General features: G+C 36.9%; 1 protein-coding gene across 4 annotated transcripts in view; it reads right to left on the bottom strand.

Annotated features, from left to right (window-relative positions):
* The window catches only part of LOC134205642 (lysophosphatidylcholine acyltransferase), an 83939-nt gene that overhangs the window by 24294 nt on the left and 41234 nt on the right, over nucleotides 1–18411 (bottom strand). For 3 of the 4 annotated variants that reach the window (XM_062681086.1, XM_062681087.1, XM_062681088.1), the window contains one exon: nucleotides 11320–11537. In XM_062681086.1, the coding sequence (XP_062537070.1) occupies nucleotides 11320–11537 (218 nt within the window). Of the gene's footprint in view, nucleotides 1–873; nucleotides 1080–11319; nucleotides 11538–18411 lie in introns of all 4 variants that reach the window. The other variant, XM_062681089.1, reaches the window with a different exon arrangement.

The following is an 18411-nucleotide window of genomic DNA, read 5'->3' as shown; positions in this document are numbered from 1 at the left end:
CAAAATGACAACTTTCGTGATCATCTTCCAAAGCTCTGTGTAAAATTTGATCCGCATTACAAATATCACGTGCTATCACAGCATTCACTGCCATAATTCACCACGTGGCGGTAAAATTTTCAAAAATATCAAAGCAGCTTTTTTTCTGTTATGTTTTCTTTTGGCCCCTAGCTGGCGCTTATTTTTCGTTGCGTCTAAATATAAGCGGAGGATTAGATTTTTTATGAGCGGTACAATACATATTCAAGTTCTAATTTATAAAAATTCTGAAAGTTTTACAATGATGTTTATTATCGTGTTATCTAATTTTATCACAATTTTAGGTTGAGGTTGAAGTTACATGACGTTTCGTAAGTTGTGACAAGCTTGTAGGAGATAAAAATTGTAAGAAAAATTGTTTTTACAAATTTCTTGTCCTAGAAATAAAGACTTGAAAATCTAGATCTGTTTTTGTTTGAGGGTGTACATAGAAATCTTTAAAGTGCTTATCATCTATTTTAACTACTGTATCGACTGGCATTAACCCCTGCATGGCGAACTACAAGCTCACATACCATGGACAGCAATATTATTTTGTCAAAACTCTACCGCACTCCTTTGTTCTTACTCGATGATTTACAATGCAATTTATAATTGATTAAAGCTGAACTAGAGGAGTATGCGTAACAGTCTGCCGGGAAAACCAGTCGTTCCACTTTTTGAGCAAACCATAAAGCACTTCACTACAGGTCAAGCCGGTTGGACCATACAGTCACCACAAAACTAGTTCATCTCATTCTACACCAGTAGCCAAACATGTTCTGCAATTTTACGGGACAACACACTCACAATACAGGAAAGGAGCCTCAGCCTCTCCAACCCTCGCGCACTTACTTCCCAGATTGGCGTCCGCATTTCGCACGAGCGGGCTCGTCAGTCCTGTCAGATAGATGATGACGGCGTCCAGGAAGGAACTGTGCGGCGAAACCACCAGCACCGGGGCCTCCGACCGGTGGGCCTTCCGGCCGCGTATTCCGATGCCGAGACCCGCAAACGAGTACATAGCAATCGCGCACTGGCTCAGGAGTCGTTTCATTTGTCTGTTTGATGTCCAGTCCAGGTCCGCGGTTCAGGATGAATGTGTGGGGTTTTTTTTAATTGTTTGTACATTTTTCGTTTGATCATGATGCATGGTTTGGAGTCAAGGTTAATTTCGGTACCGTTGAATGGAAAATTGGAAAGATGGAAAAGTATAAAAAGAATGATAATGATTACATAGTTTGATGGAAAATGGCATTTAGGGGAATGATGAATGCTTTTCGAAGCGAGAAATGTTGTACAAAGCTGCGTTGGAATACAGGAATGCAATTGAAGAATTTGAATGCAACAGAATCAGGATCGCCAATTTTTGAATCGGAAAGGAAAATAAGCAAATCTAGGGGGAAAACATTAGAACGCAATGTAAGGCCAATTATACGCAAAAGTAACCTAGAATAAAGAAAATTCGGAAAATGGAATGCAGTATACCTACTTTGTGAAACAAAAAAGATGACAAAGGAATAGAATGAAAAAAGAAATAGGAGCGAAAAATAAAGAAAATCGTAGTGACTGACTGCATGTTAGTGTTATTTATTACCAATATTGAAGTAGTAGGGATTGTGACACATAGGTCATCCTGTGGCTTGTTTAATGTTATAAAGAGAAAGATATTGTTTCGATTCAGAAGCATATTGCCACCGTTCGAGAGCCAATTGTACAATTCCTTGCAGTTGTACTGCTTCTTCCTGCTTCGAAATAGAGAAATCGTGAATGTCTGATGAAATCGTTTTATTCTTTAGTCGGTTTTAGTCAATCCCTTGTCACTGTTAGTGTATTACATTACATGCAACATGATTTGACTGCGCTTACTAATGAAAAATAAGCCAGTCACTATACTATTCTGTCCGTGAAAAAGTGGAATAACGTAAATAAATGTAAATTTCACAGATATTAGTAGCTGTTACAACTTTGTTTTTATATTCATATGTACAGGTATAACATTCGAACAAAAGCACCGTGTTCGTATGACCATCCTAATCCGTGACTGAAAAAGTGAAGCGTTCTGGCGCTTGTATTAACATAAATGTGCGGGAAAACAGCTTTTCTGTCAGCGTTTTTATCAACAATTGTCGGTGGAAGTTGCTTTTCGGATTCTGTCTTGATCGCACTTGCATCAGCTTTTTTAACTAACAAAAATTGGGAGATTTTTTTTTTTCAATTAATTATCATTTCATGTAAGTTATGCAAACCATGATTTTATTCAAAAAATATAGGATTACTATCCCATTTTCCATCTCACTAGAGCATGTATTCAAATTTTGACTTTTTCGCTCCCCTATGCTTAAACAATTGCATTTTAAATTTTAATAATTCTCTTAAATTTTCTGCTGGTTTGGATGATTGCGCACGTGTCATTTGAAGTTTGTATGGAAATTACTATAAAAATTGCCATTTATATGAAAGATCGTTCCGTGAAGCGGCTATAGCCACTTAAATGTAATTAATGCATCGATTCCTCAGAATAGTCAGTTGTTGTTGCAAAACGATCTGACTTTCGTAAGCAAAATTATAAAGAAAACAAAAATGCTGCGTTTACGTTATTTTTTTTACTTGTTAAATTAAACTTCCAACGATTCATTATTTCCTTAATAACGTTTATTTTCATCATCAAATCGTTCTGCACAGTGGCGTAGCCACGATGGTGGTTTTGAACATAAACCCCCCCCCAGAGACCAAATTTTTAGAAGAAATTTTTTTTTCGAACCTTCTCGAAATTAAAAAATGTTCAGAAAACCCCCCCAGTCCAATTTTCTGGCTACGCCACTGGTTCTGCAACAAATCTTTTTTTGCTAAATTTCATAATATGAACATATTATGTTACCAATAATGTATTCATATATTTTACAGCTCGATGTACAATGTTGCGAGATAGTGTACCACAAAAGTTACTGTTTTCGTAGTAATTTTCATACAATCTTTAAACTGCTTGTGTTCAGTGAAATTACATCCAAATTCGGTGAAAATCGTTTAAGCAAATGAGGCGAAATTGTAAAAATTTAAAAATTTGAATCAATCTAGTGCTAGGGTGACCAAATGATTTTTTTTTTCCAAAGGAGGACAGTTCCTCCAAATCATGCAGAAAAAGGCGGACATTTGGTTTGGTTAAAAAAGGAGGACATAAAAAATACCAAACACAAAACATCCTGCGTTTGATATTAAATTGAATGATTTTTTGGGATATCAGCCATGACATAAAAATTTGTTAAAATGAAAAAAATAAAGAACAAACTCGCCATCTTTATAGTGAGATTCTATTAAACATGTTTCAACCTATTTTATTAATGTTTGTCAAATGTTTAATATATCATTAGGCTGGCATTTAAGGCAGCATGGTACAGAATTTTAGCAAGAAGAACAGAAATATGATTTTTTTTCAAAGGCGTCACCATCGCAAGTATTTAGAGTAATCGAGAAATACGTAATTAATTATATATTACTTAAGACACCTAGTAGACCAGCGGAGATCATTCCTTGAATACCAACAGGCTCTAAACAGTTGTTTGTAAAAATTCAAAATTGCTTTCAGAGTGGTTACAACTATGGGGACTTTCATGGCGACTTTGAAGTTTGGCGGGGTGTTGTTTTCAGAAAAAGAAGATTACAATTAATTTTTTAAACAATGTAAATTTGCAACTTTATGTTTGCTTAGAGAATATTGTTAACATTGGAATTTACTTTTGCACCCATCTTTGTACTAGGGTCGTAAGTTCGAGTCCCATGTTTCCAAATATAGTCCACATGGAAAGAAGCATAGGCATTTAACTTTGATTTACTATTAAAATCCGTTCTTGCACAATTTTCTTATTTTTCTCGACTATTTTCAAGGAAACCTACCGTGTGTTGCGATCGGAATATGATTCAATTTAGGCTGTCTAGTAGTGAACCTTGAGAAGCATTTGAATCATTTTATGTAAGGTACACTGGGGGAAGTGGAAAAAGGGGGTAAGTGTAAAAATCGACTCAAAAAATTGGAATTGTATATACTTTACAGTTTTTACTACATCATAACATTATGCAAGAATATACTTTGATGCTCACACTAATACTATGTTGAAATTTGTATAATACATACACTAACACGGTTAACGCTTGAACTGTAATTTTAGGTTTCGCGAAAAGTTGATTTTTGCATTCATAAAATCAATCCTTATTTGCACCAATTGTCCTTTTTTCAAGTGAATTTATATCACAGGTGACCATTATAATGCAATTAAACTAATCCCATTCAATTGGTAGTGGTTTGTACCAAGAAAGCAAATAATTCAAAGATTTTACACTTACCCCAGGTATAAAACACTGCGGGGAAGTGGATAATGTTCTAATTACGCTTTTTTTTTCTTCCTTCCAGAGTTTATTTCGATAGCTGTGAATCCTAATATGTTCCTTCTTTGTTATCATTGTGATTCCAGTGGTGATTGGACTAATATAATTGAGAAAATGCATGATTAATCCGCTTATCGGTATTGATGCTTTTCACATGTTTTACATATGAAAAAATGTATAAGAAAGTTAAAAATAGCACTGATAGGTAAATATATTGTATAATTCACATTAATTTTTATTCATAACAAGTTTCACCGTTGAATGCATTTTTTTTGCGAACAAATTGGTTAAGGACAAGTGCTTAAGAATAGCTGATAATTTTGTACGTGCTTTGCGCACACACATACATACAAATACGCACATACAGACATCATATCAATTCGTTAAACTAAGTTGATTAAACCGTCTAAGACGAATTAAGTACTGTCCATTTAATTCCACCAGTTAATTTTCGTTATCTTTGCAGATACGTATTTCGACCACAACTGTGTGGTCGTCTTCAGTGTCTTGTACAAGGTTAAAAAACAAATTCAGCAAAACGTATTTTCGTACCTTCAAGCAATTTGATTGTATTACCAAGTAGAGTTTCTGCTATAGCCACTTCCCATATTGGTGAATAAATATATGCCGAAGAGAGACAACTATTCACTGCCGGAAACGCTAGTTAGACTTGTATGTCTGTTCTCTGTGGCCAGGTTGCAGAAACAATAAAAAACTGGAAACTTTCCCCAAGGAATTAGCATTCCGGAATGTACTTCACAGTGAATCTATGACAAAAGGTCAAAAGACAAAGGCTCAAAAGGACAAAAGGCCGAGAGACAAAACGTCGAAATGACATATGGTCGGAAGGACAAAAGGTCAGAAAGACAAAACGTCGAAATGGATAGCAGGTCGAAAGGATAAAAGGTCATAGGGGACAAAAGGTCGACCAAGGACAAGTTGGGTGTATTAAAAAAAATGTGAAATACATTTAACTTCAAGCAAAAATAATACACTTTTCTCATCAAATGTTGAAGAATGATCAACTTTTAAAAATAGAGTAATTGCTATGACACAATATTATGAATATATCTGTTGGAGATTGTTGATTTAAGAAATGAATAAAACTTGTATTGTGCGAGAATGATTATCTCCGTTTCTGTTTTTTGTCTATTTCGACCTTTTGTTTTTTTTTTCGACGATTTTTTTCCTTTCGAACTTTTGTCTCTTTCGACCTTTTGTCTTTTCGATCATTTGTCCTTTCGACCAATCTGGTTTGGTTTTACAAAATCATGGAAGCAAGAAAGATTGCTACACCGATTAAAAAGTGGTCACTTCACCAAGGAATCAGCATTCTGGGATGTTCCGGAACACGACCAGATATACCCAATGCTCTCCGAATATTGCCGAATATTTTTTTAAACCTTTGATTGATCCGAAGAAAAAGTGGCCACAACTCAAATCTTGTAAATGATTCAAATCAAATCAAATCCCACCGGACTCATGGCCCAGATAATCATTCATGATCCGACTAGCGATTTGCATCATTACATGATTTATGAATGATATGTGAACATACAATACACCTCCGTTGGGGTTTGGTGACTTCCGAAGCAAAACCATTTTCGGTGAATGAGCGAAACAGTGCAATTCTGCCCGAAAAACGCGCGATGCTCGCTCGAGTTGGCTTGCGCATGAGGCCTCAATGATTAAGATTTGAGTATGATTTTACCAACATTGGTATTCATAACCGTATCGTGGTAAAAACAAATTTTCGGAGTCCCTGAACAAATCTGAAAACTAATGGCCGGTTTTGGGCATTCTGGAACCGGTTCCGACGCTTTCGCTGGGGGCTTATATCAAAATAACTTCAAATGTATCATGTGCAATATCAATATTCGACGTTTTTTGTGAAAGACATATTGAAACTAATTTTAGTTGTCACCTGGCATTTGTTACCGCTTCGGATTCATATGAAATACCCACGGATACCCGGAAACAATTCTAAGTCCCTGTGGAAGTTTTAAATCAGATTTTTGAAAAACAAGAAACCTAGCATCCGACATATCAAACTTTCTGATTCGTCATGAATATAAAAAAGGATAACATTTCGTTTGTATTGGGACTACTTCTAACCGCTTCCGGAAAAATCTAGATCTCGAAGAGGTCCTGAAGTCACTTCATGAGACTCATGCCCTACACCACCAAAGCTATTAGTTGTACCCATATTTCGATTTTCCAAAACCAAAAACAATCTTATGTTTCCATCCGAACTAATTTTTGAAGTTTTTAAAATTTTTTGGTCAGTTTTGAGTATCCGGAACCGGTTTCGGAGCACTAGCTGGGAACATATATTTGGATGGGGAAGGGTTGATTGGCCGGAACCCATTTGGCCAAATGCTACTAGGGCGAAAATTGTTTGGACGAATACACCATTAGGCCGAAAGTCATTTGGCCGAATGGGTCATTTGGTTGGAAGGGTCGTTTGCCCGAAAGAGTCATTTGGCCAAAAGGGTCATTTGGCTGAAAGGGTCATTTGGCCGAAAGGGTCGTTTGGCCGAAAGGATCATTAGGCCGAAAGGGTCATTTGGCCGAAAGGGTCGTTTGGCCGAAAGGGCCATTTGGCCGAAAAGGCCATTTGGCCGAAAGGGCCATTTAGCCGAAAGGGTCTTTGGCCGAATAGGACATATGGCCGAATAAGACATTTGGCCGAATAGGTCATTTGAAAAGTGAGATATTAGGAGTAAGAAGAGAGCGTCTCAATTCTCACTTCTCACTGTAAAAGTGAGACGTTTCACAACTCGCTTCGCGCTTCTCACTTTTTACAGCGAGAAGTGATAAATGAAGAGTGAGAAGTGAGACGTCTTACTTTTCACACTTCATTTCTCACTTTTCAAATGACCTAATCGACCAAAGGTCCTGCTCGGCCAAATAACATGTTTGATCAAATGTCCTATTCGGCCAAATGGTCCTATTCGGTCAAATGTCCTCTTCGGCCAAATGTCCTATTCGGCCAAATGTTCTATTCGGCCAAATGTCCTATTTATAATCCAATCAGCTCTACTTTTAATTATCATAGAGCTGATTGGGATTCATATAAAACGTATATCGATATGAATTTTGATGTTGATATTCCTCTCGATACCAAAAGTGATATTGATAATGCTCTCGTATCTTTGACAAATTTAATTGTCGAAGCCAGAGGCATTGCAATTTCTAAATGTGAAATTAAATTCAACTCCATTATTATTGACGACGATCTTCAGCTACTGATCCGTCTTAAAAATGTAAGGCGAAGGCAATACCAAAGAACTCGCGATCCCTCGTTGAAAGTTATTTGGCGAGATTTGCAAAATGAATTTTAGAAACGTTTCGCTATTCTGAGAAATACCAACTTTGAGATTAATGTCTCGAAGTTGGATCCCAGTTCGAAACCCTTTTGGAAATTAACGAAAATTCTTAAGAAACATCAAAAGCCTATTCCAGCACTTAAAGAGGTAAATAAAATTTTATTAAAAAATGGCGAAAAAGCTCAAAAACTTGCTCAGCAGTTCGAGAGTGCCCATAATTTTAGTCTAGGTCTCACTAGTCCAATTGAGGATCAGGTTACACGGAGCTTCAAAGACATTCTCAATCAAGAGAATGTTTTTGACCCTTCGTTGGGAACTAATTTGGATGAAGTGAGATCTATTACTAGAAAATTTAAAAATATGAAAGCCCCGGGTGACGATGGTATTTTTTACATACTTTTCAAAAAACTTCCTGAGAGCTCTTTATCCTTTTTGGTTAATTTATTTAACACATGTTTTCAATTGACATACTTCCCAGATAAATGGAAAAACGCCAAAGTTGTTCCAATTTTGAAGCCGGACAAAAATCCAGCTGAGGCTTCTAGTTATCACCCAATTAGTTTGCTTTCTTCAATAAGCAAACTGTTTGAAAAGCTTATTTTAAATAGAATGATGGTTCATATTAATGACAATTCTATTTTTGCTGATGAGCAATTTGGTTTTCGCCATGGGCATTCAACCACTCATCAGTTATTAAGAGTTACGAACTCAATTCGGCTCAACAAATCTGAAGGATATTCGACTGGAGTTGCTCTTTTTGATATAGAGAAAGCATTTGGCAGTGTTTGGCATGAAGGTTTGATTGTAAAATTGATAAATTTTAATTTTCCTCTGTACATTATTAAACTGATCCAAAATTATTTATCAGATCGCTCATTGCAGGTAAACTATCAGAATTCTAAATCTGATAGATTACCTGAAAGAGTAGGTGTTCCCCAAGGCAGCATACTGGAGCCCATATTGTATAACATTTTTACTTCTGACTTACCTGATTTACCACCAGGGTGTCAAAAATCTTTGTTTGCAGATGACACGGGCCTCTCAGCCAAAGGGCGAAGCCTTCGTGTCATTTGTAGTAGATATAAAAAAGTTTGGATATTTTCTCCACTTACTTGCAAAAATGGAAAATTTCCCTGAATGCTTCCAAAACTCAGCTTATTATTTAAGCCGAGAGCTTCTTATTTGAAACCTTCTAGCAGACATATTGTCACTATGAATGGGGTTCCAACTAATTGGTCTAGCGAAGCCAAATATTTAGGACTTCTGCTGGATCAAAAATTAACTTTTAAAAATCACATTAAAGGCCGTCAAGCCAAATGTAACAAATATATTAAGTGTCTATATCCACTTATAAACAGAAAATCAAAACTTTGTCTTAAGAACAAACTTTTGATTTACAAACAAATTTTTAGACCTGCCATGTTGTATGCTGAGCCAATATGGACTAGTTGCTGCAATACCAGAAAGTGCCAGAGGATTCAAAATAAAATTTTGAAAATGATTCTGAAGTTGCCTCCGTGGTAGAGTACCAATGAACTTCATAGAATTTCTAATGTTGAGACATTGCAACAAATGCCCAACAAAATAATTTCCAATTATAGACAAAAGTCGTTGCAATCTTCCATTGCAACGATTAACTCTTTGTACCCTTTGTATAAAATAGGTTAGGTTTAGTTTAAGTAGAAAACATTGTAATTCCTACATGGTTCAATTCAACCAGAGGAAAAATGCTAACTGCCAGAGGCAATTGAAATGTATTAATAATAACTAAAACTGTAACATAGCAAATAAGGATGATAGTGTTAAGAAAACACGGAACACCTAGTTTAAGAGATGAATGCATGTATTAGATAATTAGCAAATAAAATTAGATAAAAAAAGGAATGAGAAGTGAGACATCTCAATTCCACAGTGAGAAATAGATTTTTGAAACACGAACATTTTTCAAGGTACAGAAAAATTTCGAAATCGATTGTTTTTCCGATGCCAAATGTCTTAGAAATGCATGAAACGTCCCCCCCCCCCTCTTGGGAAATTTTCGTGTTTCTAAAAAGTGAAATTTTGACCTATTTTGGTCAAACACTTAACGAAGTCCGATTAAGCCGAAATTTTGCATAGGGACTGTTCGAGGAGATGGAACTTTTGAGCACTACTCGTTTTTGAAATTCGAAAAGTCGATTTTCATCAGTACAAGCTGCGGACGACGACAGAGGTCCTTCGTTGCTTAGTAGGAAATTCACCTGTCTAGCGTACTGGGGTCGTGGGATCAAACCCCACCAGAGGAAGTGGATATCCTCCAATATGTTTTTAAATTAAACATGTCACATGTTGTGCATATGCATAAATCGAGTTTCAGGCAAATAATTGTTTTTTCTCGATCTGATTCTGAAACGTCGAAATACACAACTACAACTAATAGCTTTAGTCCTAATAAAAAACCTCACAAATCATGAAGTTTGATATGTCGCATGCCACGTATGTTTTTTAAGTTAACCGAATCCAAGTCTTCCACAGGGTCTTCCAAATGACAAGAGATTATAATGAGTTTTTATATTTTTTCGTAAAAACGCTAAATGTTGATATATTCGAAGGTATTCTGATATACATATGTCCCCAGCTAGAGCCCCGAAACCGGTTCCAGTGTGCTCATCGTGCTTCCAAATTGTTCAAACAAGTTTTCTTCACGATACCGTTATAAAAAGACGATGTTGGTACGAGTAACACCCAAACACATCAAAAATAGCCACCCGACAGACTTCACGGACATTTCGTTAAAGCCGTTGAATCGATATATTCAATCGGTCGCCTATGATCATTTCTGGTCTAAGTCTGAAAAAAATGGCTCAAAACTTGAACACATGTTAGACCAAAAACATCATTGAAATTTGGTGACGCAAAAGAGGTTAAGACGCGAAGGTTAATTTTGTTTGTTTACTTTATATTTAACGTTTTACCCCCTCAACTTCAGACTTTATATGATGTGTCCATTGAGCAGGCTTATTAAAGGGTGAAATTACAAGTCTGCCGAAGTAATTAATTTAAAATGAGATCCATATAAAATGCTCGTTATTAGGTAACTAAAAAATAAATTTCGGCATAATGTCCAACTGTTCCATAGCCGAGTATGAAGATGTCTGTGTGGTTCATCCTCAGCTATACTATATTCTTACATAGTCTATTGCAAGCAGTTCCAAAGTTTTATCGACTTTTTCGATCACGGATTCAGGACTGACGAACACTGTGTATCAATGTATCATGCTCAAATGTTGCGTAGTCCAAGTATATACAATCTGTTCGCACCACCGTAACGATCAACAATTCTACACCATTAATTTGCACGATTTCATGCTTAATTTCGATTTTAAATAACCTAAAATTGCCCACACGAATTCTGTCAAGTTTCATCGCAATTTAAAACAATCGCCAAACGATGAATGCCTCTCAGGTGTCTACCAAAAATGGACGCGACTACGAGATATTATGCGACACAACGTTACTAACACCATGGGATTGTCGCGTAACATCGTGTAATCGCGTCCGCTTAGTTATTGGGGCCAGGTGCCCACTACCGGTCCCGTTGGTAACCTACTTCCGAAGAACGGGAGCGACGCGGTTTCGTACTTGGCGACCACCGCCGACGGCCCAAACAGGATCACACAGATCGAGTCGTAGAATGCGGTGTGCGGTGCCACGCAGATCACCGGGGCCTCCTTCGGCGATGCCCGTTCGCCCTTGGTCCGGATCAGGTTGAACGAGCCGAACAGGAAGAGGCCTCGCATCATTACCGCGGTTACGCACCGTAACTGTCTAAAATGGGATGGGCGATAGCGAGTAGATAATAGCGATAACAGTATGTGTGAATGTTATGAAGCAACTAGATTTATGATTACTTTTATTTTACAAAAGGGAAAACTTAAATTCTAGATAATATAAAGTGGCTAAAAGAATTCATTCTAATCTAATGAAGTGAAAAATTAAAGTTTATTGATGCATTGTAATTTATAATTTATTGTGTTTATTTTTTGACAAAATTTCAAAATTGATCAACTGACTATTCACTCTTACTAGGTTTCCTGCTATTTTTATCAAAGATAATTTGCAACAAATCAACTGTAAATAATTTGAATAATAATGCAAAATATTTTACATTCATCTTCTGTGAAAAAACATATTTTGTATTATACCTATGATAGATAATCTGTGTAGTAGAAATTTGAATACATTGGATGATTATTTGCTGCTTTATTCCGTTATTGTTCATATTAACTTATTTAAAATTTAAAAATATTTGGAAATAAGAAGAAAAGTGATACAAAAGAAATAAACAAAGTAATGTCAAGGAAAGATAAAAGAAACTCTAGGCGTATACTAAACCAGGCTCGCACTTAGATATTATTATTAACCGTGTCTAAATTTAAAGCAAAACAGAACAAAAGCTTTCCGATTTCAATAAAAAAAAATCAAGTTTTAGCATAGATAATTCCTAAGAGAAAGTGGCATGTGTTGCATTCGAGCAGAAAGGGAAAAAAACAAGTCGTAAAAGCATAACCAAAGGGTTAACATGATTGATGACTGCAGCTCAAAAGTGGTTTGCAAAATAAGCATTGACTTCGCTCACGGAAAAATGCATCCGGCTCGGAATTCGACGCTGACAAAATCACTGTATTAATACATTGAAAACCATCAGAATAATTTAGTACATACATGTAATCGATTTGATCTTAGTTATTATTGACTATTAACTATTACTCTTAGTAATAAAACAATGGGTGTATAAACATGTTTTTTAAATAAGTCCATATATACATATTCTCCATTACTTCATAATATATCATTGCTCAAAAAAAATAATACGAAATTTTACAATTCATCCAATACAGTGTAATCGAAAGTGACCACTCGCAATGACCTTTCTACTCAGACAAAAAGCAATTCAAGCGGCGACGTAATTTATTTGTTATCTACCATACATTGACTGGATTGGGCATCATTTCAGCAAATGATAAACCAAGATAAGCACACTGAGTGCTCAACTTAATCAATGCATTTGTGCAAATCACCCATTGTATAACAGTAAAAGTGTACCAAATTGTGACGTGACGCGTTCGTGGAATTTGAACACATAAGTCTAGACAAAGCAGTGTTTCCCTATACAGTTCATTGCATCCAAATAAAAGCCTTATCAGTGCTACCGCCATTCGCGAATTGATAAGCTAACTGGGCATAAACCAATTGCCGGATCTAGCTTATTTATATGAGGCGGAATACACGTTGCATCTGACGACACTGCACAATGGTCCGATTCAGTTATTTAGCAGGAAAAAACTATTTTCCTCCGTTTTCGTTCTATTTAGACACTTGGTGTCTTCAGTGAAGTTGTTTATAATAAAATATTGCTTCTTCGGACAAAAAGTTCGATAGGGTGGTCCTTATCGTTTCCCAGAACTGAAATTAAACTTTTTTATTTACAGTTTTTTGTGGATGACCTCTTCAGCAAACTTGCAGTAAACATTATTTGATGCAACTTTGCCGAAGACACCTTGTGTCTAGCACATAAATTGAGTTCAGTAAATGAAATTTTCTATTTTAACCTAGGGTGGCCCCAAAAAAATCAGTTTTTCTATTCTAACTTTTTTGTTTTGAGTTTTACGAGAATGCGGTCTTCAGAAGAAATAAAGAGCAAGTGATGGTGCATATTTTTGCTGAACACATCATGTTTATAAGTCTTACCATTTAAAAGTTATATGCAATTTATACCAAAAAACTATGCAATCTCAAAATGCCTATATCTCATGGAGATGGTTCGATTAATTTTTTTTGAAGGTGTTATCTGAAAGGGCACATATATAGTAACTTTTACTGCAAAAATTACGGGAACGTATTTTTTTTAAATTGAATAAATCGACTTTGAAAATTTCTTCGAAAAAAATTAAATTTACTAGTATTTCACTATATATTAAAATTATGAGTAAATTACCTTCGGCAAAAGTTCAAGTTTAAACTAAAAATATATATCCGATTATTATTATTTAATCAGATTAAGGCCGAAGTGGCCTGTGCAGTATACAAGAGTCTTCTCCATTCGGCTCGGTCCATGACTACACGTCGCCAGCCACGCAGTCTACGGAGTCATCTTCCACCTGATCGATCCACCTTGCCCGCTGCGCACCTCGCCTTCTTGTGCCCGTCAGATCGTTGTCGAGAACCATTTTCACCGGGTTACTGTCTGACATTCTGGCTACGTGCCCGGCCCACCGCAGTCGTCCGATTTTCACGGTGTGAACGATGGATGGTTCTCCCAGCAATAACTTGTTTGTGACTAAATCTGATCACATATGAGTTACAGTAGCTTATGTGGAACATGTGTGCTACTAGGGCGGAGATCTTGTACAAAGCGTGTTCAACTAGAATTCCGGAAATTATCACTCGGCAATCGGCTTATAATTATTGGGTTTTTGTACAAAATATATAAGCAACTCAAAACGAACTGCAAGTTTCAAAGTCGAGTCATTCTGTATCATTTTTTTCTATAATGAACGGGAATGGCAATATTATTGCAAGGTGGATCAATTAGGGTTTTTATTTTACATTGTTAATAAAAGTTTTGTATCGGATTTTTCGGAAGGAAAGTGCTGCGTACCATCTATGGTGTGGTGCAGATGGCGGACGGTACGTGGAGGAGACGAATGAACCACGAGTTGCATGAGCTGCTGGGAGAACCATCCATCGTTCACACCGCGAAAATCGGACGACTGCGGTGGGCCGGGCACGACAGTAATCCGGTGAAAATGGTTCTCGACAATGATCCGACGGGCACAAGAAGGCGAGGTGCGCAGCGGGCAAGGTGGATCGATCAGGTGGAAGATGACTCCGTAGACTGCGTGGCTGGCGACGTGTAGTCATAGTCATGGACCGAGCCGAACGGAGAAGACTCTTGTATACTGCACAGGCCACTTCGGGCTTAGTCTGATTAAATAATAATAATTGGATATGTATTTTTAGTTTAAATTTGAACTTTTGCCGAAGGAAATTTACTCATAATTTTAATATATAGTGAAATACTAGTAAATTTAAATTTTTTCGAAGAAATTTTCAAAGTCAATTTATTCAATTTAAAAAAAATACGTTCCCGTAATTTTTGCAGTAAAAGTTACTATATATGTGCCCTTTCAGATAACACCTTCAAAAAAAATTAATCGAACCATCTCCATGAGATATAGGCATTTTGAGATTGCATAGTTTTTTGGTATAAATTGCATATAACTTTTAAATGGTAAGACTTATAAACATGTTGTGTTCAGCAAAAATATGCACCATCACTTGCTCTTCATTTCTTCTGAAGACCGCATTCTCGTAAAACTCAAAACAAAAAAGTTAGAATAGAAAAACTGATTTTTTTGGGGCCACCCTAGGTTAAAATCGAAAATTAAAAAAAAATTAAAAAAAGGTTAAAATCGAACTCAATTTATGTGCTAGACACAAGGTGCCTTCGGCAAAGTTGCATCAAATAATGTTTACTGCAAGTTTGCTGAAGAGGTCATCCACAAAAAACTGTAAATAAAAAAGTTTAATTTCAGTTTTGAGAAACGATAAGGACCACCCTATTGAACTTTTTGTCCGAAGAAGCAATATTTTATTATAAACAACGTCACTGAAGACACCAAGTGTCTAAATAGAACGAAAACGAAGGAAAATAGTTTTTTCCTGCTAAATAACTGAATCGGACCATTGTGCACTGGTTGCACAGCTTTGCGACGATTCGACCTTGATAACTGTAATCGAATGAACAATTCCGCGGATACGAAAGGCATAGCTTGTGATCGGCCAAACTTTGTATATACAGGCAAGTGTCACAGTAATACAACTGTGGCGCTATTTTTTCGCTACATTAAGTACACGTCGACTCTGTTTCGGTCGTCAACCTTTGTACTAACCAGCAGCACATGAATGAAACGCCAACCTAGAAACTGGCGAAACAAGATCGACCTACAAAAATCCGCTGCCCCAACCACTACCAATGACATTATGAATAGTCAATACAACATACATATGCTAATAAAACAGCTTCTAATTTTCAAGTCCAGTGTGAATAAGAAACAAAAAGAAAAGATTAAATTCGCTTAGCTGCTCGCTCGCATCCACTAGTCAGTGACGAACGCGAAAAAGTGAATTCAAGCTTAACCTTTGGTCAACGATCTGACCACGCGTTTCTGTTTATACCCTTGCCGGGCGACCAACAATGATGCAAAATTTGTACCAGAGAACAACGCGTTGCAACTAGGGTGTACCGTTTTGATTGATATTTCGAAATATTACTTCAAACGTCTATGAAGCAAAGAAATATGAAGAATTAGATGAATTGGATAAATTCAAATTGTCTTCTCGAAGGCGAATAAACAAATTAAAGAAATAATCTACAAATAACTTATTAATGAATTACCGAATCATTGTACGCCACACCGCCGTCAATATTTGAAGATAATTTATCGCACCGGGGCCCTCCTTAGCCGTGCGGTAAGACGCGCGGCTACAAAGCAAGACCATGCTGAGGGTGGCTGGGTTCGATTCCCGGTGCCGGTCTAGGCAATTTTCGAATTGGAAATTGTCTCGACTTCCCTGGGCATAAAAGTATCATCATTTTAGCCTCATGATATACGAATGCAAAAATGGTAACTTGGCTTAGAAACCTCGCAGTTAATAACTGTGGAAGTGCTTAATGAACACTAAGCTGCGAGGCGGCTCTGTCCCAGTGCAGTGTGGGGATGTAATGCCAATAAGAAGAAGAAGAGTTATCACGCCGGTTCAAATTTGTTGGAGATTACATTATTCAATATTAAAACCACAACTCTGGATAATATTACAATGCATAGAAATCCACGAAGTTCAAAACCTTCAGAAACTACTACACTTATAATAAATTTAAAAGTGATTCAAATTGCGTGGGAAAAAAGATTTTGATTTTTGAACATGAATTTTCTCTAGAAGGCCGTTCCATGTTTGGAAAACTTCCAGTGGATTTTTTAAAGAATGTACAGGCGAAATTCCTGTGGAACTATGTTTTGTATAACTACAGTAAAATTTTCGTAAAAAATCATAAAAAACCTCCCGTGAAAATGTATAATAGGGTGGCTCAAAAAACACTTTTTCAAATTTTTTGATGGGCCGCCCTCTTATTCGGTTCTATTTGATGCCCTGATGCTCTGGACAAAATTTCAGCCAAATCGGTCAACGTTTGGGCAGTGCTAAACTCGTTGGAAGTTTATATGGAAAAATGTATGCAGAAACATCCAAAACAGTGATTTGCAGTTGGACGGCACAATTTACGATCAAGAACCATGATATTCATTCAGTTCTTGTAAATAAAATACAGAACGTTATGCTGAAAACCGAGAAGATTAGAGTTTATTACGCAAAGATATTAGCATTTTACTGGAGTGTTGTAGGGGTGAATTTATTTCTTTTCAAAGGTAAAAGAAACGAAATTTGCTCAAACCCCACTGCAGAGAAATGCTAATAACTTAGCCGGGCAAACTCGAATCTTCTCGCGGTTTTCTGCATAACATTCTGTATTAAATTTTCCAAGATCTGAATGAGTATCATAGTTCTTTATCGTAAGTTATGTAGTCCAGCTGAAATTTACTGTCTTTGGATGTTTCTGCATACATTTTTCCATATAAACTTCCAACGAGTTTAGCACCGCCCAAACGTTGACCGATTTAACTGAAATTTTGTCCCGAGCATCAGGGCATCAAATAGAACCGAATAAGAGGGCGGCCCATCAAAAAAATTGAACAAAGTTTTTCCCATACTAATTTGAGCCACCCTAATGTATAAGATGGGTATTTTATGACTTATCACCGGACATTCTTATTAAAATGGAAATTCATCTGAATTCCCTGTTGAAACTCATAGAAATTTATCGTAGAAGTGTGTACTGTACGTGCACGCACATTTAACCCACACTTCTACTCAGTTTGTTTGCAACCACAAGCAGCTGTCACGGCAAAATGAAATTTGATTGTTTGCAACCATGAACCGTGCGTTCGTACTAGTGAGAAATGTCGGCGAGACCTTAATGTAAAAAATCATCATCGTTGTCAACGCCACACCACCTGGAAGGACCTGAAGCTGGTTGGCATTATCAATTACACAAAATTACACAAAAACCCTTGGTAAAAGATGGGGCCTAAAACCAAGTATGATCATGTGGATATATAAAACCATTGTCCGTCCCAGGACAACTTACGCTTCCCTTGTCTGGTGGCCTAAAACTAATGAGGCTGCTGCAAGGGCTAAGCTCAACAAAATCCAACGCACCGCTTGCATAGCCATCACTGGTGCAGTTCGTAGTACACCCACTTTGGCCCTAGACGCAATGCTTCACCTGCCCCGGTTAGATCAATTCATAAAGCTGGAAGCGGAAAAAGTGCTCTAAGGTTAAAGAGAATAAAACACTGCTGTCGGGAGACCTTACGGGTCACCTCAGCATATTAAATGAATTTGCCATAAATCCCGCAATAGGAATTTGTAGTGACTGGATGGAAACGGTAGTCAATTATGACTTACCTTACGATGTGTTCATTCCTTCCCGCCAGGAGTGGGAAGGAGGTGGACCCAGCGTTCCAACAGGCTCTATAAATTTCTTCACAGATGGTTCGAAAATGAATAATCTGACAGGATC

This window comes from Armigeres subalbatus, chromosome 1 (genome assembly GCF_024139115.2).
Source record: "Armigeres subalbatus isolate Guangzhou_Male chromosome 1, GZ_Asu_2, whole genome shotgun sequence".
NCBI lineage: Eukaryota > Metazoa > Arthropoda > Insecta > Diptera > Culicidae > Armigeres > Armigeres subalbatus.
This window is presented reverse-complemented; position numbering and strand designations above follow the sequence as displayed.